We start from the raw sequence: 26,652 nt of genomic DNA, 5'->3' as shown, positions 1-26,652 counted from the left end.
GAAAACAGCGGACTTGGCAACCCTGCCGTCGTACAACTCTAACAGTGATTCAATGTCGTCACTATAATATCGTTGGTTTACGAGGCACACATGATGCAAGTTGACCATCCAATCGTAAAGCCACAGAAGATGATTCTTTCTATTTGAGAGAAACTCTGACAGCCTTTGCATCGGGAGTTTAACTACGATGCATTGAAATATCGCTAGGTTCTGGAACAGAGACTTCAAATTACAGTCTTTGGTGGTGCACAAGCAAACTTCATTTAAGAGGCAAAAACACAAACCAAGCAGAACAAACTGAAAACAAAAATGCACACACTAATATATATATATATATATATATATACATATACATATACATGTATATATACATATATACACACACACACACACACACACACACACACTATATTTATTCTCCCTGACGGAATGTATAAAATGCAGTTGACAACAACAAGCTTTCAACATATGATATAATGGTATAATTAAGAAAAAAAAAAATCAATTCACACATGCATAAATGAGAATTGCACACCTTAAACCATGTCAAGCTTCAGCACTAAAAAACTAGCTCTATTATTTATATATATATATATACTAATATGTGTCTATACATCAAATACTGCATGGTCTGCTCAGGCTAAGATGAATCCATGACCCTGAATCAAAGACCGATAGTTGCATTTGTGTCTTCATCTAGTCAAAGCCATGCCCACCACACAAAACACAAACACACACAAACCCAAAGAACTAAATACACAGACAAAAAGAAAAACAAACCTTTAACTATATATAGATTGTATTGCAGTTTTACTAAACAGTACAAATACTGTTAGATTTGTAGATTTTTCTGAATAGAAATTTAAAGAGTTCTCTACACAACTAGTGAATTCAAGGTAACGACAAAAAATGAGATTAAAACAAAATCAACAGCAAGCATTCGCAGCAGCAAAAGCATGCCGTTCTCCAATGAAGTAACGAAAAGTAACTCACTACATCCCAAATATACATTGGATCCAAAAATAAGGACTGCAGTTTGTGCAATGCAGTACATTGATGCCTATCTATGCATGAAATAATACACCAGTGTGTATAACCATTACACACACACACACACACAAAGAATGAACGGACTGATTTGAATTGCAAGTGCTGCAGTCCAGGACACGAACACAAACACATTGTATATACACACAGAGAGAGTGTAGTAGAACACAAACAACTGCCGATATATATAAGGCACTATGGCTGGGGACAACAATGCAGCGAGCCTCTCGACACAAAGAGCCCCTATAGGCTTCTCTCTGATCAACATCATGCAACACATGCAGAATGTGACGAACGACTCTTTTAAGAGACTCCATTCCAAACGACACCAAAGACGCACAGAATACAAATACTTGGAACGCAAGAAAACACAGAAAGTGGACACATTTTATCAGTTGTGAAAAACATACTGGGCTGTTGTACACAAGGTAAAGGCAATGTATAAAAATAAGTTGACGATCACATGATTTTGGACACCATTGTTGATATTCATTAGAGGAGCGCTCAAATCTGAAGATCTGAAAATCCGATAAGGTGATCAAATGTGCAAAACAGTTTTTTTTTTTATTATTTATCCAATCTCTTGCTTCTCAACCGTGCGCTTTCTTTATCTACATGCTAAAGACTTTCCAAACGTTTCCTTTTTAAAGCTCATTTTAATTGCACTCAAGTCTATGTGATTCGGAGAAACTGCTTTCTTTCTCTCTTGTGCCATGGCTTTGGGTGCGAGAACCAGGGGGTTTGTGGTTTCCGCAGACAGCCTGGCGCTACTCCTGCCATAGGGTTGCAGAGCGTGTCTCAGATGTACGGGTATTGGTTTAGTTTGGTGGGACTGAGGGGGAAGCCTGCGTATGCGGGTGATGCGATGAAGGAGTGTGGCGGGAACAGGGGCTTGAATTGGCCTTGAGGGTGGAGGGTGGGAGAGGGCAAGAGGCGGTTGAGCCCCACAGTGACCTGGTGCACGAGGTGGCCCGCCGGATGGGAAAGGCCATATGTCGGTTGAAAGACATGATTCCTTGTGGACCCAGGTGAAGCCAAGAGGTGGGCCATGGGGGCATTTGTAACCAGGGGGCCTGAATGGGGGTAGGAAAGTAAAGCTGGCTGGGTGTGAGGGTGGATGCCCAGGTGCGATTGAGGAGGGTGGGCTGTGTGGGTGGGACTACCGTGAGGCAGAGTGAAGGTGTGGCCATGTATGGTGGGCGGGATGAACGCTTGAGGGCGCCGGTGGCTGTAGTTGCCGTTCCACTCCTGGTGGGATGAGCCATAATGCTGGACCTAAAGCATGAACCAATCAGTTTATTCCAAGAAAGAACAAAATGGCAATCAAATCATAACTAAGACTGACTCAGTCGTTGTAGGGACGCACACCAATATGGAAGCCAATCAGCCAATAATTATTTTTGTTATAGCAGAGAACTGATAAATGGCCCACAATATTTAGTTTTAAAGAAGTCATGACATGAGAGACAACATCGTTGTAGATATAAGACGTCATTGTATCATTGAAACATCCTGCAAGTGTCATAGCTTTAAAACACCAGTAGAAAAAAGCACAAAAATGTAACCAAGCTCCAAAAATGGCTTGTTTGAATATTGTGGGATTTGTGATGTCACACGTGCAAATACATTTGCATATGACTGCCTGTAGAGCAGCGTCTCTCAAAGTGTGTTGCGTGCCCCACTGGTGGGGAATCAAGACATGTCAAGTGGCGTGCGACAAACGGGAGGAAATTTGGTCATTATTGTGCCCATCTCTATTAACATTTTGAGCGGTCCCACATATGGGATTTTTATTTCTGTGCCCCTGAGAGTACTGTACCACATATGGGATTTAAAATGTTCAGTGACGTGACATAACTGCCAGATTCAAACTGTGTTTTCGTGCTTTGGCTGACGCTTAGCCAGAGGTGGACACGCTCAGCGCTTGACATATATCATGCAGTGTTTTCAACCACATAATGTTTATTTTAGTTTTCAAACATTTAAAAATACACATAAGTTCTAGTAAAACACTACATCTAGAGTTTGTAAAATACACAATGGTGTGTGTCTGTGGAAGCAGCAATAACAATCCATTCAAATATAATTTACAGACGTGTTTTATTCATATCAGATACACATAAGCCCCTTTCACACATACAATCTTTACTGTTAAATTACCGGTAAATTATTTAAATTCAAAGAGAGAACGTGCAGACGCCAATCATAAAGACTTGACGTGATTACTCCGCGCTGTGTACGGTAAGCTTTTTAATAGATTTTCTATTTAAATATGCACTGAATCATTATCTTTGACCACTGCGCCACGTCTCGCTTTTTCTTTTTTCAATAACCCCTTTCACACACAAAACTGCGTGTTGCTCTCAAGACCCATTCATCAGCGCGTGTCTCTGCAGTTGGATACTATTCATAGGTGTAAAGCAAAGGGGGGGTCAGGACCCACCCCATCTGAGGGTTTCCCTCCCCTAAAAATATAATTAAAAACCACATTGTGTATTTTGAATAGTATAAAGATAAATACTTAAAATCATTGTTTAAGTAGTAAAACAATACAAACACAAATGAAGAAAAAAATCAGTTTTAAGTTCAGAGACATTTTGAGTCCCCCCTCTCTTGCCTCACAGTGGATTGGTCAACCGCGGACCTAACTTACACACACAAGTCCGGTGGGAGAGAAAGTTATTCAGTAGTTGTGGAACTACAGTTAAGCCTATTTATTCACTTTAAACATCTGATTAAGTGGTTCTTCTCTCTTTAATACAGACAACGCTGAGTTATTAATAAATTAGCAATGACAAAACATGATAACCAATGTATTTTTCCTCGAGTCCGATATGTTAGTGAATATTGTTTGGTAGCTTGTTGTAAATCTCCCACTACAACTTACACGGCGATAAGCCTATGTGTGAACTGATATTAGGCTAATATTGTAGATCTGTCACGTTTTGCCGCAAAGTTGTCAAATTGAACAGAAAAAGTGCTTCTCCTGCGAATGAAGACAACAGCGTGGCGTTTAAAGATAATTTACAATGACTGACATCACAGAATTTACCAGTACTTTGCTGCTGCTGTGTGAATGGTTTCTTACCCGTAAAAAGCCGGAACACCGTCGCTTGTGTGAACAGCACATTTTTATATTTACCGGTAAAGTAATTCCGGTAATTTTACGGTAATTTACCAGTATTGCTGTATGAAATGGGGCTATTGTGTAAGTAACTATAAAGTTTACTTTATTCTTCTCCCAGTTCACCGGCCCCTTACATGTAGTTTGGGAGAAACTGATGAATTTACGTGCTGGGGCTCCAAAGTGGGGAATGGCAGAAAAAGTTTGAGAAACACTGCTGTAGAGTAAGGCATCAACTAATCTTTTTACATTATTATACATAATGCTGACTCCCGTTTACACCGGACACAAGCACTGAGTCGCATCAAAAGCAAATATAATCATTATAATCAGTGATGCTGTCTACAGTGGATACGGTATACAGATGCCCGTTCAAACAGCGTGTTAGTTAGTGTAAGTACAGCCTTCAGAAGGACACCAGCGTCAGGAACAAATGGATGGTTTATTTTTAACTTTGTGTGCAAAAACGTTATTATTATTATTATTAAAAGTGAACCTCAAGGAACATATTAATATAAAAATAAAAAATCCATGTCATGACCCCTTTAATAAATATTAAACTTTTTCAAAATAAATTTGAAAATGAAGCTAATTTATAAAATGCACAATATATATATTTTTAAAAAACAATCTCTATTTTTTCACATTTTTTACATTGATTCTACTTAAAATAATTGTGGTGGTAAACTGTGGCAAAATTCTGCTCCATGTCAAAAAGCTTCATGTCTGATAGGATACAGACATCGCAGCTTCTTTTTCATAAATTTTTTTACATGTATTATTTGCATTAGTACATAGCAGTAGTATCTAAATATAACATCTGACTATACAGCAACCAATACAATAACAAGTGCAGCAGGTTTAGAAGGAGGGGAGGAGAAACTGACCTGTCCAAAGGAGAGCTGCTGTTGAGAGGGCTGCAGGGGCGGGAAAGCCGGTGCGGTCTTCTGTTGGCGATTCACCAGTAATGTTGAGTAGGGCGGCTGTCTGTTGGAACCACTGCGGCCTTTGGGTGGGCATGATGGTTCTAGAACTACAATGGAAGAAAGATCGGCAAACTTAGCCATCACTCCTTGAAAGCCTCATAAAATAACACTAGATACGTTTACACTTTAAGCAAAAGGGATCCAGAACAACAGATGGCAAAATGACTAAAGTTCATGTAGAAAAAAGAAACCACATCAACGAATCAAACTTGCACTGTTTTCTTATATTTACATTAGAGGCATTAGCTTGGACTAAACCTAGTATTTAAAAAGAGAAGTTGAATTTGAAACTAAGCTGATTCCTATTTAAAGCTGCAGTCCGTAATTTTTTGGGGGTAAAAATGATCCAAAATCAATTTGAGCAAGTACACAACAAGCCAGTATTCAAAACTATCTCCTTACCTTAGCCCCATTCCAACGGTAAGCTTGTAATAATGTTTTATAATTAGAGTGGTATAGTGGATTTCCGCGGGAAATTCAAGCATGTCTTTGCGCCATTACATCTGTATACATAAAGATAGAGTCCGGCTAATGGTATCACATATGAGGAGCGGACCGCATGTTCTTCAGTGGATCATTTTCTCACAGCAGCTGGAGTAATTAAACGTATAATTTTTTATGGCAGATTGTAATCCAGAAAGGCCCAAATGACGTCAGTGACAACTGGAGATTCACCCGTAGTCAAAAGCAAAAGATTAGACTGTACGGAAATTGAAATCTACAGGTAACGCTAATAAACACTAAATACACTTAGGTCACGCAATGCTAATGCTGTTAACATTAACAATTTGAGAACAAAGTATTACAATAATAATAATTTGCATGGTTTGATGTTATATGAGCGATTGGTAGATTTAAATCACTTCATTGTAATGTTCTTGTTCAGATGCCATTTTCCGGTGAAAATTCTTATTTAAGTTATACTCCAAGACATAGAATCTGGGATTCTGAAGTACAGTATCCAGACCAGTGAGGTGTCTGACAGCAAAGCGCACACACTCCTCAAAACTAGGGCTGCCACTAACGACTATTTTTATATCGATTCATCTATCAACTAATTTATCACAATAATTTTCAAAAATTTTACTTAAAAACATTTAGTTTAACTTGCAACGTTGGCCTTCAATCATACACTGCTTGTTAATTGGCCAGAGGAGAAATGGCACCCCGACTGAGCCTGGTTTCTCCCAAGGTTTATTTTTCTCCATTAGGTCACCTGATGGGATTTTGGTTTCCTTGCCACTGTTGCCTCTGACTTGGCGTGCTCAGTTGGGACACTACATTTTTCAACTAAATATCAAAATAAATCTAATTATTAAACTAAATTAACCATATAAACTAAATTACTGATCTAAAGCCCACACTGTCACTGTATGATAATTGAAATGAACTGATGACATAACCGTTTTCTCCAGAATGGCTATACGGCTGAATAAAATTATGTTGCATTATTTTCCTGTTTAACACTGTAAAGCTGCTTTGAAACAATCTGCATTGTTAAAAGCGCTATTTAAATAAGTTTGACTTGACTTGAATAGTGTACTATACAGGGCTCCAGAGTGCGACTAAATGGTCGCATTTTGCGACTAAATGGTCGCATTTTGCGACTAAAATTTGAGAGTGTGCGACTGAATTTTACATCCAGTCGCACATGTGCGACCAGTAAATGCGCCTGCTGTCGGTACTGGAGAAATTAAGAAAATACGCTACTAATTATAATTGATAGACGTTAGGTCTGGCAAATTCTATCTTTGCCAGCCGTTTCTATTTGAGATAATATTAAACCATTTGTCCGTGATGCATTTTTGCCATTCGCAATCCAGAAGAGAGAGAAAGCTCTCTCTCTCTCTCTCTCTCTCTCTGTCTCTCTCTCTCACGTGGAGCTCCAGCGAACACAACACCACAGTCAGCTTTAATGAGTGACGATGGCCAAGAACTAAACAAAAGTTTAGACTGCTTAAACTTAGGGATGTGCTGTGATATTAATCTAATTTTATTTTCGTTTTTGGCTTCAAAGAATTATAAAAAGATTCATATAGCCGTGTTCAGTCGAGCTCATCCTTCCCTTCACAGCTGAGTTGTCATTTCTCCTTAAACCTAAACTAAACGTCAGATTCAGTGATTGTTGTAAACTGCAGTCTCTACTGTTGCTAAACTGCGGGATGTGTTTGATAATAAAGAGCTATTAAATGCACAATCATCCACGCAAGAGACGCTGTTTCCAACTTCAAGGCGGCTTATGTGTGTGTGCTGCGAAATGGACTGACTTGTACTTAATATTTTAGGCTTCGTGTGCGCGTCTAAACCATCAAATAAACAACAAATAGCCGGTGTCAAAATGACCGGATTGGAGAGTAGTTATTTTAACAGTTTATATCTTAAATGGGCGTAAATAGTTTGGAGAAATAGGAGAATATGATATTATTAGTTCTGAATTCGATCGGTCTTAAAGGGGCAGCGTCTAATAAACCTGCTGACCATTGAGCCATTAATTCGAATCGAACAAAAGGCAAATAGAAAATATTCACATCTCTTGAATTAATAACTTCAGCTTTTATAAGCATTAATCTATCAATTTATACAGTGAAAACTATGCAGTGTTATTTTACATTTCATTAGTTTATTAGATTTCTTTGTAGGTTTGTCTTTACTGTAATATTAATGTTAGCAGACCTTCCGAATGCCTGCACACTGGTCCATTTACAAATAGATGTTTTATATTTTTGTTCAACCTTTGCGGTTTCTTTTGCTATAGATATTTTACTTTTCAGATTATAAAGCCATGTTAATTATGTTCTTAATTATGTTTTTTTTTATTTTTATAAAAAAAATATAAAGTATAATAAAAAGAACCGGTAAGAATACTGTTAAAGTACCGGATCGATAAGCAGTATCGGTAAGAGTAGTAATACCATTAAAACCTTAACGATACCGATCCCTATTAGTAATACAGTGGAAATTAGTAGATTTGGTTAGAATGTTGATTTGCGGTGTGCACCCCTCTGGTTGTGCCCCTAAAATTTTCAGTTGGGGGCCACTGTGTTCCTAGTGAAAAAAGTTAGTCTGGAGCCCTGCTATTAAAAAAAAACTTATAAATGTAAACAAGCCCTTGACAAAATGTAAAACTAAAAGAGTAAAAATGTAAAAAGCAAAAAATTTGTAACCCAACATAAAAAAAGAGAATATCAGCAAATACTTTTTATATAGATTAGTGTTGTTAGATACCAAAATTATGACTTCGATACGATACCAGACTAAAATACCTCAATACCGATACTGAATCGATACCATGGCAAAAAACTGTAAAAGTAATTGAATAATATGACAGAACTTACTTTTCATTGTTTTATCATTGTTTTAGGTTTAAAAACCCCTAAAAACTCACTTGGCCGGCCTGTTCCTGCCAGGTTCCTGCCCTGGCCTGCTACACACAGAATATTAGGTCCAGCCCTGCTTCACACAGAATATTAGGTCCAGCCCTTTAAGAGCTGCACGGACCAAATTCATTGTAACACCCAATTTCTCATTCAACTCTGTATACGTTCACTAAAGACATATCCAACTGCGTTTACCTGAATACTCGCCAGGACGTGCATTTTTACATATTTTTTACCCTTCAAACCCAAAAATCTGCAAAACTGGCGTCGCGATCAATCGCGACCAATCGCGACAGGCCTACTCAAAACATTAGATTCATCCGCGCCGACACACAACTCGCGTACAGATAATAACTCAGCAAATAACTGCAATTGCAGGTTCCAAACAGAGATGGCAAAACTTAAGGACTGCAGCTTTAAAGAATTGGGTCCGACCAACAGTAAAAACTACATTTAAAAGAAATCCCCCCATTATCAGTCATCAGCATTATATACATCAGAAATTACCAAACTTGATGAAAAGCTAACAATGAATTAAATCACAATGTACAATTAAAAAAGTAAAAAAGATTAAAAAAAAAAAAAAAAAAAAAAAAAAATCACTTGCTAAAAAATATCAAAAATAAAAAATAAAATAAAATAAAAAAATATGTCATGTGACCATTAGCTGAGAGAACCACGACCATGCAAATGTGTTATTAAATTATAGAAATATTAACATTAGATATTTTAGGTCAAAGGGATTTTGATTGAATCTCTGATATACATAATTGTTGGTAGGATGGCCTTGTGGCTTCAGTAAGCTCCTTCTCATCTCCAGTTCACAAAGAACTGACAAGCATTGTTACACAACAAATGCGCTCTGGTCCAAACGTTTAATTGCAAATGGCGGCTGTTGTCCATGATGATTGTTTATGTCTGTATATGATTGCAACTTTTGTTGTGTGTTATTCAAACTTTTTTATTTTTTATTATATAATTCTTTTCATACAATATGAATTTTAACGGTTTGTCAGTGATGTATTTTGAAAGGTTTGGTGGGATTGGTTACCTGTGCGGCCCATAAGCTCATTATTCTGAACCCGCATGGGCGGCACCACCATGGTGCGGATGGGCAGCTTGGCAGACTCAGTCTCTGTAGTTCCATTGGCTTTGCAGTTCTGGTTGTTGTCATTTATATAGGTGGCCTCCAGGAAGGGGCTGTCAGCTCGACTGGAGGACACAGACGCGGGCGAGCCGTCCACCGTATCACATCCACTTTCACGCTCATCATCTGACATACTGAACACAGACCAAATCAATCACTCTCTGACACACAGAGCAAAGAACATATTCCCTGATAAACATTGCTCGGAATGGAACACTATGCACTGATTTAAAAACAAAAAAGAACAAGTATTTGAAACTATACAGTACGCAACAAACATTCTATAAAACACTACATATTGTTGTCACATGGCCTCTTAACATGTTTAATTTAGTCAGCAGCATCTACTTATCACAAAAATAAGGATATCATGTCACATTTAGTGATTTTGTATTTAAAGGTTGTAAAGTTAAATATTTAATCACTATTAATTAGAAAAAATTCTGAATCATTGATCTGTTAGATAACTGATTGAAAAAATGAAGGCATTTTAAAATATTTGAGGCATTTTGGTCTCTTTCATTGCCATTTTTGCCTAAGGCCTAGTTAATAAGAAAAAGAATCCTCAACTGGGAAAATAAATAAATAAATGTATGCCAAAATGCTCGTTTGGTCAAGTATCCTTGTAAGCAGTCTGAAATTAGTTAAATAAAGATCAGCGTCATGCGCGGCAGGTCTTAAAGTGACAGCAGCCAAATAATCATTAATGTTAATCAAAGAACAAAAGAGAAAAATCACTCGCTGCTCAGGTCCAGGTATAATTCATTTTCCAATTTGAAAAGTTTTGTATTGTTTACATGACGGACGCCCATCCTTTTTGTCTTTGAATTATTAATTCAAAGACATTAATTCAAATTCAGTTTTTTCTTAAATGCATCAATTCAGAATGCATAAAAAATGAGAAGAACAACTTTTTTTGGTCTATATGATGTAGATTTAATGCGGGTACGATTCGGGTTGCTGTCTTTATGTCAAGCGGGTTGGGTACGGAATTAAATGAGTGCTGCTGTCGGATAACGGGTCAGGGGTGCGGGTTTATCAAACAGGACAGTGCAGGACGGCCGAAGTATACTTTGGGCTCAAAACTGTCATTCAGACAGCTAGAAAACATGTGTGCATGAAATACGGACCTGTTGGGTCTCTTGCAAGGGGAGGAGCTGGACTGCTCTGAAGCCGATGAACTGGTACTAAGGGTTGAATCGGGACTGCTCAGGGAACACACGCGCTCCATATTGAGTGTGCTCTGACATGCCTCACACTCCGGACTACCTTTGCACCTGAAACACAGTGTGTGCATTCTCTTTAACACTGCCTTTACAAGCCATTTATCAGCTACATTGCAAAAATCTCTCTAATGATTGGTGTTAGAAAAAATTGAAGCCTCAATTGATCAAATTCAGATCAGGTTTTCCAAATACAACAGTTCAGTATCATAGGCCATGCTGAAAGGTTCTAAAGGGAAAGATTACCCCACCTCTTTATTTTCTTCTTAGGTTGAACAAACCCTTGAACAATCCTTCCTAAACCTTCCAGACATATATTAGAGAGTCAACTCACTCTATTGAATGTTTCCGAGTGCCCAGCCCCTCCTCATCTGTACCACTGCTGATACTGATGACGCTGCCAGCAGGGCTCGGAGAGTCAGCGATCACAATGGTCTGTCTCTGCTTCTGAGGCACAGTCGATTCCTCGTACTCTTGTTTTGCCTTACAGCATGCAGGTTCCTCCTCTGGCACCGCCTCTACTACACAATCCACTGCCACTTCCTCTGTGTTTTTGGCACCGTCTACCATCTTTGGGGACTGGCATGATGAGTTATGGGAATTGGTGCTGTGCATGAAGTTGTTACTTCTACGTGGGATGATAATAATGAATTAGATAGGAATTAAATGACAAGAATGTAATAACCGATGTCAACTACTTTTGAGCTTGCTGATATAACCACTTGTAGCAAACAAAGCACCGTGGCAAATTTTTGATCTATCTAATCAAGACATATCCACCAGTATGGAATGCAAAGTGTGTCACTTCAATTAAATGAATTTGAAAATAAAAAAGTAAACACATAACCAATAAACTGTTTTTGGGCCTGAAATCTTCACTAACATTTACCAAAAGTAAATTCTCTTTAAAATTATATTTTAAAAGTAGTATTTTAAAAGTAAAATATTTTTTAAACAAATATTGTTTTATTTATTTTATTAAATTAATATGTATTGATATTTTTTTTGTTTAATTTATTTTTATTTGAAAATAAATATTTCTTAACAAATTGACTAATAATAAGAAATATTGGTCAATTTGTAGTGATTTTTTACCAATTCAAAACAAATTACTTAATTTTTAAATCCGTAAAAGTCACGATTATTTGCATCCGCCATTTGTTTTACACTAGGTTTAACATTATCAATGTCCATTTACCGATCAACTTTTTTATTGTGTAATAAATTGATAATCATTTCTTTCTTTTAAACGGTGATAAATATAATATAAAACAAACACTTTAACCAAATAATTTACCAAAATACTGATTAATGGTGATAAAAATGTATATGTAAATAAATAAAAATAGCATAATTTTTTTTTATTTAACTGCATATTTATTGTATTTTTATTTTTTTAATTAATTAAATGTATAACCGGTTCCTTAATTTTTTGTCTTTAAGTGGTACTCCTAGCCCACCACACACTGACAGCATGTCCAGATATGGTATGTGGACTAACCTGTTTGAAGATGGTTTATTTCTCTTGTTAGCAGCTGGCTGTGGCCACACCACATGAGCTATCCCTATGCTGATAGGCTGGTGAGCTGACATGGCCATTGGGTTTGTTAACAGCGGCTGATGGGGGATCATGGAGCTGTAATGGTTGCCATGGGAATGAACTTTACTGCAAAATATGGGAGAGAAACAAAGCATTTCAGTGTGGAGGAAAGTGTATAAAGACAGATGACTCACACAAGAGTCTGAAACGTGTTTAAACATCAGAACAAATGAATATAGCGCCACAAGTACAAAGACAGAGAGGGTTGTTTCACCCACCCCCATTCTGCTAGTCTCTGTGGACCTGCCACTGTGTCTGAGGCCAAGGTCGTTGCTGAAGTTGCCACCTGAGGCCAGGTGGGCACCAGGATCTGCTGGGCACGATTTGACCACGCCTGCTGTAGAAAAAGAAAAAACAAGACATGCTAACTTCCTGACAAGGATAAAGGAACTCAAAAGGTGTCCATGTTTCCACCTTATAGTTGTATTTAAAAGATTAAAGGGTTAGTTCATCCAAAAATATTTTTAAAAATCTGTCATTAATTACTCACCTTTATGTCGTTCCAAACCCGTAAGACTTTCGTTCCTCTTTGAAACACAATTTCTTTTTAAGATCTTTTTAATGAAATCTTAGAGCTCTCTGTCCCTTCATTGACAGCCTCAGAAAAATAGTAAAGAAACCTAAATTTTATGAAGTGACGCGAGTGGTCTGTTTTTTTTACCACTTTAAATAGAAAATACGTGTTCACAAGAGCACCACGACACATGTGTTGTGTTGACGCGAGTGCAGAAGTTGTTGCGTGAATGCGAATTTGAAGTTAAACCACAAGTCACATGGATTACTTTGATGATGTCTTTACGAACTTTCTGGGGCTTGAAAGTTGTGTAGCAGTAAAAGAAGGGACAGAAAGCTCTAATATTTAATTAAAGAGATATTCATTTGTGTTCCAAAGACAAAAGAAAGTCTTACAGGTTTGGAACGACACAAGGGTGAGTAATTAATGACAGAATTTTCCTTTTTGGGTGAACCCTTTAATACATTGACAAATATTAGTTGTGAGTCCAGTAACCATGCCAACAAAATGCATATAAAAATACATTAAATAAGTTACTTTTCCTGTGAGCCAGATATAAAAGCAACTGATTAACATATCCCCAACAAACATAGATTTTTCTGTTATTTGTGAGACAACGCTTCCCCATCAAACACAGAATTTTCATTGTTCAAAACACTCTCCCCTGATAAAAACACAGGGAAAGGATGATGCAGAAAAAAGCGATCTCATTATATGCAATCATAAAATAAAATAATGTGATCATCAACATTAAATGGATACTTCCCGCTGGAAACATGAATTTGTATTTAAATTGGGTCATTTATGTAGTAGAAATGTGAAATTATTTTAGAAGTTGATGCCTTCTAGACTGAGAAAAGGCAGAAAATGTATTTTTGGCTCATGTGGATGTGTGTGTGTGTGTGTGTGTGGGGGGGGGGGGGGGGGGGGGGCACGATCATTCGAATATACTACTGGGTTTCTACTGATACAAAGCTTAATGCTAATCGCTGAAGTAACCCTTTAAACCGCTTCTCAAAACGGCCTAATGTTACTGAATGAAATGTCGACCCTGGACGAGGTATAGGACTGTGCAAGCATTAGGTGTTTGATGAACTCGAATAGCTCCATCTGTTTTGATCATCATTCTGAATCCATATGTAGTCTTTGACAAAAACGTGATTTTCACAGCTTTTTGATAAAAAAAATAATGCATGAAGCTAGAATAAAACTTTTGTTTAAAAGCAGACAGTCTGTTCCTTCTTGTGATTTATTGCATATTCATTCAACAAAATATTCTGGGGTCATAAAATTTGTGTGAAAATGATAAAAAATGCTGGCAGTGGACGGCAACGTTTGTTTTGAATGGTTTATCGGTCAATCCCTATTTGCGTTCACCTGTGTAATGAGCCCTGGCCTGATTTGTAAAGGCTGGATGGCAGAGGCTTGCGTCACCAGTGGTACTGTGCTCTCCATGCGCACAGAGAATCCCGCTGGCTTATTTGGGTTAGGTGGGAGACCTGTGACATGAGGCAGGGTTATTATTGTTAACAAAAGCCATAATGTGTTCATTATTTGACAAAAAATAAACTAAAATATATGTATATATTTTTAAATCTTAAAACCACAACATTCCTAATTTCTGTTAAGTTTAAGTTGAAGTACTAAAATAACAAATTAGAAACTAAAACTATATAGACATTATATAGACAAAAATTTATAAAAATTGAAATGATCACAGAAAAAATAAATGTAAAACATTAAAAAAAACTACATTAGTACATCAATGAAATCGATTATAGTATCATTATACTGTTAACAAACATTTTGGTTGAGCTAACACTAGCTTGAATCTGAAGGTAAAGTACCTTGTATGGTTGGTGGACAGAGAATAAGCGCCTGCTGGAAAGAGTCACCAAATTGAGCACTTCCTGTCTGGAGAGGGATGCCAGGATGCATTACTGAAGGGGCAGATGAGGCTAAAGCCTACAGAAAGAAGAGAAAGAAAAATCACAACATACAGTATGAATAATAAGGACTAAATGTGTCATATTCAGTTGCACTTTACTTCCGCTTATGAATGTACTTGTATATTCTATGTAGTAACTGGGTAACAACTATGTACTAATCCTCAACCTAACCTTAACCAATGTAGTTACTTTATATTACTCAGTACACTGAAAGTGCACATACTGTAAAATAAACTGCAAACTCATTCTATAGTTTTTTTTTAGCTTTTTTCCCCCTCACAATAAAGTTGCAGTAAAAGATAAATGTTTCTGTGGACACACATTAAAGTGAATTTCCTTTAAATGTCCTATAGAGGGCGACATGGCATTAATAGACAGAACATCAGTATTGCTCTGATGAAGCTATTTGACATTTTTTTGTTTATGCTACAAGACCTAATAATATATTAAGATTTACATAAATCGTCTTCTACAAAAGTTTACATGCTTGGTTCTTAATATCATGAGAGAATCATACAATTATAAATGGCTGCAAGCAGTCACTAATGTACAAAGAAACAAACAACTTGTGAACAGGATCATTTGTTATTATGGAGATATTTTTAATAATGTATTTTTATTGTGCTATAAATTTAAAGCATAACACAACAGTCAAAAACACTTTTTCAAGCACTGGATAATTTTGAGATATTGGTCTATTTTGCTTTTTTTAGTGTATAGACTAGTGGAAAGAAGACTAAAATACACATATAAGTGTTTATTTTATAACACTTTATATAGTTGTGCCTATAGATTTCAATTACAATACAATACTTTTTCTCAAAATTCTTTTTTTTAATTGTTCCCCTTTAACACTTATATACAACTTTATCAGAGGGGAGTTTATATTATACACCAACTTTTTATTCCTAAAATGATGGCAATTTTTTTTATAGCTGTTAATAGAAATTTCTCTAAGTTACAGTTTCTGTTCTGGAATCATATGCCAATTATTGCAGATTTAATTAGATCATGCCTCTGCATATTTAAACGCATAATTTCAGACTTGTAATACAAAACAATTGACTTAATGTAGAGTGATTAATCAACTGTGGAAAGGATGGTGATATCTATTAGTTAACACATTTACCCTATTCACCTGTAGGGTCTAGCCTTAAAGGTCCCGTTTTTCCTGTTTTTTTGAAGCTTTGATTGTTTACAGTGTGCAATATAACATGTGTTCATGTTTCGAGTGTAAAAAAACACAGTATTTTTTCCCACAATTTACTTATCTGTATACCGCTGTTTTCACTGTCCTAAAAACAGCTTGAGGATTTCCCTGTTCTATGAAGTCCCTCCTTCAGAAATACGTAACGAGTTCTGATTGTGCCAGCGGTTCCAGTGTTGGGATTCGACAGCAGCTTAGCGCACGTTGCCCGGAAAGGTCAAGCCTTACCATAACGGGGATATGCATGTGCTCAAAGAACAGCGTCCCTGAAGGCCAAACAAAGGTGATTTGACTCCGGGATGAAAATAACAGCGTCTCGACCGGTCTCGACGACATGGCGACAAACACACTCTACGAATGCAACACTTCCTCTTCTCGACGTGGGAGAGCAACAAGACCACGCCCCCTTTTTTGCGTATTCTTGTGGGCGGTGGTTAGTCGATAAACTGTTCTACTGACGTCATTAAAGCAGGATGTACAGGGATGTAGTCCAAACCGGCCGTTCGCTGTAGGCTTTGAAAGGGAACTTCTGTTAAATAAAATATCTCGCTTGGCATTGAACTTTGAGCTTTATAATTTTACAGGTATTATTTATGCTCTAACAGCAACATTACACACTAACTAAAGTTTGAAAAATGGGATCACGAAGAACAGGACCTTTAAATAATTATTTTAATATAAATGATTTATATTATATTACATTACATCTCATTCATATACACATTTACAGGCCTTTGGATCAAAGTTCACATACTCCTGAGCAACATAGTCATAACTCCAGGGTACAGAATAACACAAATCGTGTTAGCAGCATGAACGTGATCAAAGAGTGTAAACGTGACCAGGGCAACTCCTTCAGTGGCTACACAGACAATGCTCTTCTTTTCCAGCTAACTGTGAACAGCTGACTGCATTTACTTTTTAATTCAATTTATCAATTTTCAAAACGGAAAGTTACACAAGTCAACGAGGGCCACATTATGTTGTAAAAAAAAACAAAGTACCATGCTTAAAAGGTAATCAAAAATGCATTTCAACAATCTGTGTGTTATCTTAGGTCAGTTTGGTGTGGGTAGAAAGTTATCCTGCCGTGTCTCTCCTTGGAAACCGAATGTCCTTTCCATGTTGCCATGATGTCAGCAATGTTGCCGTGACAACGCCAATAAGGGTTTTAATTTGTGAGATATAGGAAAGACAACAATGCAGAACTGACAAGTCTCGTTTACATGGACAGCAATAAAAAAAACTACAAAAACACAGATATTAACTTATTGCTTGCACAAATTCTTGTTTCGGACAGCCTGTTTTTAGGAGGAAAGCTTATATTGGCCACATACACACTGCAGCTAATTTTGGTTGTCAGCTCACCTTTTAGTGCTTAATCCTCTTCCGAATTAACTCCTGAAAAATGCAGGTAGTGGCAACAGCATTTACAAAAATTATCTGCAGTGTGTACAGGACTGAACAACTAGTTGTTAATGACGTACAACGAGAGATATGAAAGATGACAGACAGATGAAAGATACATCTCTGATGCATGTTCATAAATGACTTTAATAACTCCATATACTTGATCGCTGTATGAGCCACGCTTGAACAAAAATCCCCATAAAGTTTATAATAAGTGGGCATGGCAACACTGCAAGAGCGTGCTTTGTGAAGTAGCCTTTAAAAGTACAATATGTACGATTTTTGCATGAAAATATAAAAAAAAAAAACACTAGCACAGTTTTAAATATTTTGTTCACTTGTGCACTTACATAATGCCAAATGTTTCTAACAATGTTTAAAGGTCCCATGGCATGGATTTTTTATTTTATTTTATAATGTATTCTGAGGTGTACTTATATTGTTAGTATGATTTTTACATCATAAAATGTCATAATTTAGAAATAAAAATAATTTTTTCTATACCGATGTTTGCCCTCTGGCTGAATGCCCTGTTTCAAGGGGCGTGTCTGGTGTGAGACTTCAGTAAAAATGCCTACTGTTGTGATTGGCTGACATCTTTGCATTTGAAATGAGCGGAGGGGGCGTTGTTTAACAAGGTCTACGAGGCACAAGCCTGCCAGAGAGATGGATGTCACTTCTCATCAGTTCTCTCAGCACGTCTCCAGTTACTAGCATATACTTCAGGTTATTAGTTTATTTCTAGTCGGAGGGACTGTCACTCATGTCAGAAAGTTAGTAACTTTAGTAAATGATGGATCAGCGCTGACTCAAGACACAAACTGTTTAGAACGATTTGGTGAACTGGTTCGACCGGTTCACTAAAAAGAACTGGTTCAAAAGAACGACCGGACATCAATGGACCAGAGATGGAGCGATTGCTAACAAAGTTGTATATTGTAACTACTGAGTTGTGAGAGCTCTGTCAGCGCAAGTTTATTTTGTTTGTATCTGAGAGTTCTGAATAAACACGAGTCCCAGTCACGCCGAGCCCGTCTTCCTCCTTATTCTACCAACTTTGTAACACATGCAAAGTACCATTACAGCTGTCGAGATGAACGAGTTACGAGTAAGTGTTGATTATATAGCATTATTTTTAGATATTTTCCTATCATATGAAAAGCGTCAGTGACGCGCATTGAGTACACAGCACAAAAAAAGACACAACATCGCAGTAATCGAATGTAATCCTGTTTATTGTGGTGATAGCTGGCTAGGTTAGCCCTGATACGCTCACGCTTACCCCGTCTGCTTAATCTCGCGCCGCGCATGGTGCCTCCGCTGTGGGCGAGATGCAGTACTGGGGGTCGGTGATGTTGAAGGCCGACCGGTCAGTGCAGCCCGAGCTTCGACGTGCGTGAGGTTTATCTCTAAAGATGTAGCTCTGCCGATGTTGAGCAGAAACTCACGACTGTATGCACATTTTAGAACAGATAGACGCGACGAGGACGTACAAAAACACTGATTCACAAGAAAGAAAACACGAAAACACCGTTCTGTGTCAGGAGAGAGAGAATCCGCAGCGTGTGCACGAATAATAAAAAAATAGCTACACATCAGAAATCACTGATCACAGATCAGAAGGAACTGAAAAAAGACTTCTGTTTTCATTTGTACATCCAAACACTGAGAAACTGCCAGCATTCACTAGTTCACAAGCCATGATCTCTCGAGGACAAACAAATATGGCGCTCACATGGGCGTGTCAAATTCTCTGGGTGGAGGAAAGGGAGGTAACCGTTCCTGTTATGACATCATAACAGGAAAATTTAAGACCAGCCCGTCTGAGCTGTCATTTTCTCAAAGACAGAGAAAGACAGCCAGAACTCGGTTTACACTGATCAAAATTTCTAGCCACTTGGGGACAATATTCAGGCTAGGGGAACTCATATTAATGTCGAAAAACATCATAAAATGAAAATTTCATGCCATGGGACCTTTAAATCCAGCAAAATTAGCAATTTTAACCAGTGTAACATCCCTCCTCATTGCGTTGTCTGTCAATGGTGTGATGTCCGCGTTATCCTCGGTTTCCACTTTTACAGCCATGGAAACCATGGCAACCCAGTGGGTCTCAATAAAAAAAAAAAAGATAACTCTAAGAAACTTAAATGTAAGTATGAATCAAATGACCCAAGAAGAGTTTTGGACAAGAGGAGAAATAAAACTAGATAAAAAAAAGTTAGTCGAGACAAACTTTTGAAGAACGCTTGAAGAAGTTTTAAAAGCTTTTTGGTTTGTTTGAAATAATTTTAAGTTTAAAGTTGTTTTAAAGCTTTAACGTTTGATGGCTTTGAAGGCGATTAGATAGATAGATGATAGATCAGTTTTAACCCCTCGCGCCGGCGGATCGGCTCTCTTTTTTTCTTATCAGTGCCCAAGAGACTCAAATAACAGTCGTTTTTTATCGTTCAGGCAAGTGTTATTCATCATTATAATCTGTTAAGTTTCTTTTTTTTGTGTACAGTCACAATAAAAACAAAATGTTTTGCTTTTTGCAAAATAAAGAAAACAAACATGATGCGCGATCTGCAGCCTCTCTGAAAAGAAAAGGAACTCTAGCTTAGTGAATACTTGTCTCACAAACATGAGACATATGTCTAAAGAAACACTGAAATGTCAGGTTTTAAACAATGTAAACCAAATCAAAAACAAATATGCTATGTTTATGTAATCTGCTTGCAAAGCGATAGATGTCAGTCACCAACGAGCCGCTGATTGTAAGGTCAGTTTATTCTGTTAGCATCTGTGAATATTAAATGCAAAAAGACTGTTTAAATATGATTCCCGTTGCAACATTAAATGTCATACACGCAAGTCTGTTTAGACAAGATTTATTTGGCTTGTTTTGGACAGATTATAACCTGTTTATTTTAAAAGAGCCCAGTGTCACATCAATAAAGCTTTTATTCGCAAATGTCTGCTCATAAATATAGTACCAGTCAAACGTATTTTGCTTCATATTGATGTTTAAATATTATAGCCTAATGGTATTTTTTTTTATTTAAAGATTTAGCATTAGGCTTTGTATCAGTAGAAACACGGTAGTCTATTCAAATTATGGTACTTTCCCCCCTCATGTCCCCCTGAGACGAGAGAATTATGCATTTTATTTCTGGGAAAAATCCTCAGATGACGCAAATATCGTAATTTTGCGTCATCAGAGGATTTTTTGCCCAGAGGCTAAAGACTACAGCCACTAGATGGAGCTGTTCCGCATGTTATCAACCCGCCCATAGGGGAGAGATCTCACGCACAGAATGTAAGACACAGACGGCCACACGGACATTCACAGAGCGATGCAGAGCAAAGTGAGTGTTTCAACTTTTCAATGAATTTCTGTGATAGTTTAGCTTCCACATGGGATCTGAAAACGTTCAAGACTGGCGCTTAACATTACCACAGCTCTGCTCAGCTCTTCGTGATGAATGAAATCTGACACTGCTGTGTCTTTGCTGTGACTTTCGTTCGGCTCACTCACACTTTATTGAAAAGACACATTCAGTTTTTAATTGTAGTGTTTATTCTCTAACTGAACAAACTGATTGAATTACTATGAAGATCAAAACGACGGTGTACGGAGTGGCCTCGTAGGGCAGCCATGCAAGTGCATTCTGGGAGTTGTTGTCTTTCATCCACATGAGACAAAAATACATTTTCTGTCTTTTCTCAGTCTAGAAGGCACCAAATTAAAAAATAATTTCACATTTCTACTACATAAATGACCCAGTTTAAATACAAAGCTTAATGCTAAATCACTGAAGTAACCCTTTAAAATGTTGCTAACATTAATAGAATGTTTTAGCACATTGCTAGCATGAATTAACACATTGTTAGCATTAATTAACATGTTGCTAACATTAATTAGCAAAATGCTAACATGAATTTACATGGGTTTTTTTTACATGTTGCTAGTATGAATTAATACATTGCTAACTTGTTAGCTACATGTTTTAACGCATGGCTAATGTGTTTATGCATTTTGTTAGCATGCATTTGCACATTTCTAGCATGTTTTAACACATTGTTAGCATTAATTGATATGTTGCTAATATTAATCAACAATGATAGCATGAATTAACATGCTATGCTATGGTAGTGTAATTAAATACAGTATGTGTTATACATAAATAGTAAGTCAGCCTTTTTGCAAATGCTGTTCAAATGTACTTTTAGCACGATTGTTTTCAACGCATAAAACTGCACTGCATTACCCCACCATTTAATTTGACAAAGTGACATGTATGAGTAGTAATTTAGCATGAAAAATTGTGTTACTTGTGGCTTATTCATTAGAATAAAATAAAATCATGTGATCAAACGTAACTGTTATAAAACTTTATTTCATTACCTCATCCATGAACATGATTTGTGAGTCCCGTCAGATTGCTTTCCATTGGCAGTGGAGGTGAATAACAACTCCCATCATTCCATGCTCCGACCTACACGGTCTCAGGCTACCCCTTTGTTACGGTTCTGATTATGTGACCTCTAGCGGCGAAAATTACATACTGTGCTTTTAAGCATAAACAACACACAATGCCTCCCTCGACTGTGCTTTAGTTAAAATTGCTGAACACAACAAGCCTTTTGTCACTGTAATATTTCTTAGGTCAGAATAGCGGATACCAAACATGTGAGATGCCAGAGCGTTGCTATGGTTACTACGGTGTCCTAGTTTCGGGAGCGTGTCATGTTCTGTACACACATGGAACGATAATTAAGGGGACTCACTCCTGCATTTAAATGCGGTTGTCACTCATGAAACTTTACAGTGTATACGCGGCCATTGAGGCTTATTATGAATGTAATCGGAGGCAGAGTGTGCTGTGACAGTCTGTCATCACCTGCGCTGAATGGAGCATGTCATGCGGAATGAGTCAATGTGACTCTCAACATGTTAACAAAATAAAAGGCAAGACAGAAGTCACAATGAAGGAACAAAGTGACAGGAGTGAACGGCAGAGCAAAAGCATGAAACTAAAGGGTACATTATGTAATACTGTATCTGTCGGGCAAATGATCCAGCACATGAAAATGAAAGTGTGTGCAAACCATAACAGCAACCATACAGACAAAAGGAAAAAGAAAATCTCAGGGCATATTTTTTTAACGCATATTATACAGTGATTATAACATATAGTGAATCAAAATTTATCCAGGGACAATGCCATGATGTATTTTGTTTGTGTGGGTACAGTGTATTTGTGGGGGTGTGGTACAGCATGTGTGTGTGTGTGGTACAGCGTATTTGTCTTTTATAAATATGATAAAACTAAAGACTCAGAAACTGTGGCAGAAATTGTGTCAGAAACTGTGTTTTGTGTACCCTTCAATGATTCTCATGTTACTCTCTGTGAGATGAAACATCTATTAGAAAAAGCCAACTAACTGTGAGAAAAGGTAGCTAATGCATTACTTTCTATAAAATGTAGCAATAACAGACCTGCCAACCTTTTTCTTTTTTGAGTACCATCAGTGTGACGGGATGGTAGACATGGTTTGAGTCATATAATGAACATGTAATTATAATTTCTGCATAAATAACATAATTTCAACATATAAATTGGTTGTGAATAAAACAATGCAGTCTCATTATCAGGGAAATATCTTCCTAAACAGTGGTCAGGCATGGTCTGCAGCAGTTAACACCACGTTGTTGAATGAAGTGAAAAGGGTTTTTGCCTGATTGGTCTCAAAACTTGCGATTTTAGGAAGAATAAATTTAATTCTAGGGGTTGAATCTGTAAAAGACACAATTTTAAAATGTTGTATCCTCTCTACGTGACGTTGACAGTCTGCAAGACACACACCAACACGCCTATCTTCATAATTCTAGTTGACTGTTAAAGTTTTTAAATTTGACCAAATTGGATTTCACTTGCACTGAACTGGGCTGCACTTCAAAACACCTGCTCAAAACCATTTTTTTAATTCAAGATTAATATTGCAATGCATTGCATAATGTGTGCTTATACAAACTGATAACCACAAGTGAATCGCATTCAATTATTTAATATAAATGGAAATAACTTCTATTTACATTAGGGATGTGCGCTACGACTAATTTGACAGTCGATTAAACTGAGGTTTTGTAATGACTAGTCAACTAGTCAAAAATTAAGAAAGTCACAAAAAAAATAGGAACATTGTGTGTATGTGCGAATCCTTTAAAATAATTAATGTATTATTCCAATATCCAAATATGATACTAAATCCCACATAAAAAAAAAGAGTTTATATTTGTGACGTGCCTTCTTTGCATCGTCACTGCACATTATAAAAAGGGACAAGCATTAGCTGAATAAACTTTTTTTTTTTTTTTTGATGCCCTGTCTATTTTTGTTGAAAACAATTTGCCCCCCCCCCCTTCCGATCTCTCCACGCCCCCCTTGTTTAGAACCACTGCTCTACACTAAAGATATTCAATTCAACAGTTCAGGCATTCTATGCTCTCCTGTTTGAGCTAGAGGAACGCAAAACTTTGAGGCCTTCACGTGGCCTTCAGCACATGCGTCATTCAGCTTTGACCTTCACATGAAAAGTGTCAAAGATAAGTAACAATAAAGTGGGAAGTGTATAAAGCAAACAGTAAAAGCAAATGAAAATTGCCATTGCCTCGGTCAAAAGAGATTCCTGAGCAAAAATACGAGCTGATTTTCATGTAAAATTCTTTAAGGTTCACAAACTTTCTAGCAGCATTGTAATGATGATGCTTTCAGTACCTGAGTGTGAATGCCAGTCACCTTGCAGAAGGGCAGGGTAAGGTTGGGCGCTGCACCAGTGCTTGGGACAGTCCTGACGAACTGAGCCTTGGTACGGCTGAGGGACTCATAACTGCCTGGTCTTGAGCAGCACACATCCATAATGTGAAAACAGGATTTGACACTGTAAAGAGAAAAATCAGAACACAAAAACTGTCAGTCAGAAGGAATTAATCACAAACAAGGTTGAGGAATGAAAAGCCACTCACTGGTTGCTGTGGGGGAAGTCTAGCAGGTGCTGCATGGTAACAAAAGGATGGCTAAGGGCGTCACTTGGGGCAATTCTTTCCTCAGCATCTATTAACAACATCTTCTTCAGCAAACCCACAAACTCTGCACGGTCAACCTTCTCTGCCAACAAATCACAGCCTTCCAGATTCATCACTAGATTCACCTGAAAAAAAAAAGAAAAAAGAAACAAAGCAAATATTTAGTTACTCACTTAGGTTACTCATATTAAGGGCTGCATAGTAGTAGTTTAAATTCAATTGAAGTATACACCGATCAGGCATAACATTATGACCTAATATTGTGTTGGTCCCCCTTTTGTTGCCAAAACAGCCCTGACCCATCGAGGCATGGACTCCACTAGACCCCCTGAAGCTGTGCTGTGGTATCTGGCACTAAGATGTTAACAGCAGATCATATAAGTCCTGTAAGTTGCAAGGTGAGGCCTCCATGGATTGGACTTGTTTGTTCAGCACATCCCACAGATGCTCGACTGGATTGAGATCTGGGGAATTTGGAGACCAAGTCAACACCTCAAACTCGTTGTGCTCCTCAAACCATTCCTGAACCATTTTTGCTTTGTGGCAGAGTGCACTATCCTGCTGAAAGAGGCCACAGCCACCAGGGAATACAGTTTCCTTGAAAGGGTGTACATGGTCTGCAACAATGCTTAAGTAGGTGGTACGTGTCAAAGTAACATCCACATGGATGGCAGGACCCAAGGTTTCCAAGCAGAAAATTGCCCAAAGCATCACACTGCCTCCACCAGCTAGCCTTCTTCTCATAGTGCATCCTGGAGCCATGTGTTTCCCAGGTAAGCCATGCACATGCACCCGGCCATCCTCGTGATCCACCACCTTCTTCCATTGCTCCGTGGTCCAGTTCCGATGCTCACATTCCCACTGTTGGCACTTTCGGCAGTGGACAGGGGTCAGCATGGGCATGCTTATGCTTGCCCATTTTTCCTGCTTCTAACACATCAACTTTAAGGACAAAATGTTCACTTGTACTAATACATCCCACCCACTAACAGGTGCCGTGATGAAAAGATAATCAGTGTTATTCAATTCACCTGCCATAATGTTATGCCAGATTGGTGTATTGTACAATGTTACTATAATTTCTACAGCAAATAAATGATTATGTTCTTTTGAACGTTCTATTCAGCTAATACACCTAAAACAAGGTATCATATTTGATAATAAAAAGAAATGTTTCTTATGCATGAAATTAACATATTAGAATACTTTCTGAAGGATCATGTGACACTGGAGTAATGGCTGTTAAAAGTTCAGCTTTGCTAAAATCACAGGAATGAATTTGTTTTTATATATATTCAAATACGAAAAAGTGTAATATTTTTTATTTAATATTCTTTTTACTCTACTCTATTTTTGCAGCCTTGGTGAGCATAAAAGACTTATCAATCCCAAACAAATTGACATTTGTTTGATTTGACACATATTTCCTGTCATTAGTGAATTGAAAGGTGCCTGCTGTGAAATGGACGTGATTTGTTCACGTTACACTTTTAATTTACACAGCACAAAATGAGTTTTCTATTTGCATTTGTAAAGTAACTTCAGCTCTCCTTGCAGGGATTTTACACTGGGAGAGAGTTGTGATTGATTCTGAAGACTGATGTGGTAAAAGTGGAATTTTTTGTGTTGTGATCCTGATTCAAATATACGTACATGCGCTATGTCATCCAAACAGCTGAAGATATACTTCCTGGCTTCTTTTGATTTTAGCCCCGTCTCTGTCTCGTGCTCCTCTGTGGACTGAAACAAATGGATATTAAAAGACATCACAAAATCAAATAGACCCTCTAAACTTTAATACATGTCCCTGGTCTTATAATGCATTATTCATTATTGTGCACAAATATATTTGTATTCATAGTCTTTTCATTAAAATGTAATAATGGATTAATAATAAATGGTAAAAAAAAATGTCTAGCTCATAACACAGAATAAATTCCCAAAATGCATATTTTTGAGAACAAAACATAAATAAAAAAAAATAAAACTATTTTCA

At 37.4% G+C, this 26,652-nt stretch overlaps 1 protein-coding gene across 3 annotated transcripts in view; it reads right to left on the bottom strand.

Moving 5' to 3' along the window:
- Nucleotides 1-716: 716 nt before the first annotated feature.
- hipk3b (homeodomain interacting protein kinase 3b) overlaps nt 717-26,652 on the bottom strand; it is a 76,735-nt gene continuing 50,799 nt past the window's right edge. For 2 of the 3 annotated variants that reach the window (XM_079826078.1, XM_079826079.1), the window contains exons 5-16: nt 26,310-26,396; nt 24,597-24,781; nt 24,349-24,511; nt 14,866-14,983; nt 14,396-14,517; nt 12,723-12,841; nt 12,406-12,570; nt 11,239-11,532; nt 10,812-10,958; nt 9,586-9,815; nt 5,059-5,204; nt 717-2,322 (exon numbers count right to left, since the gene is read on the bottom strand). In XM_079826078.1, the coding sequence (XP_079682204.1) occupies nt 1,846-2,322; nt 5,059-5,204; nt 9,586-9,815; nt 10,812-10,958; nt 11,239-11,532; nt 12,406-12,570; nt 12,723-12,841; nt 14,396-14,517; nt 14,866-14,983; nt 24,349-24,511; nt 24,597-24,781; nt 26,310-26,396 (2,253 nt within the window). In that variant the 3' untranslated portion in view covers nt 717-1,845. The remainder of the gene's footprint in view (nt 2,323-5,058; nt 5,205-9,585; nt 9,816-10,811; nt 10,959-11,238; nt 11,533-12,405; nt 12,571-12,722; nt 12,842-14,395; nt 14,518-14,865; nt 14,984-24,348; nt 24,512-24,596; nt 24,782-26,309; nt 26,397-26,652) is intronic. The other variant, XM_079826077.1, reaches the window with a different exon arrangement.

The sequence above is a fragment of the Gobio gobio genome (assembly GCF_949357685.1).
Source record: "Gobio gobio genome assembly, chromosome: 9".
Classification (NCBI taxonomy): Eukaryota; Metazoa; Chordata; class Actinopteri; order Cypriniformes; family Gobionidae; genus Gobio; species Gobio gobio.
Note: the sequence above shows the minus strand (reverse complement) of the source record. Positions and strands in the feature narration are given on the sequence as shown.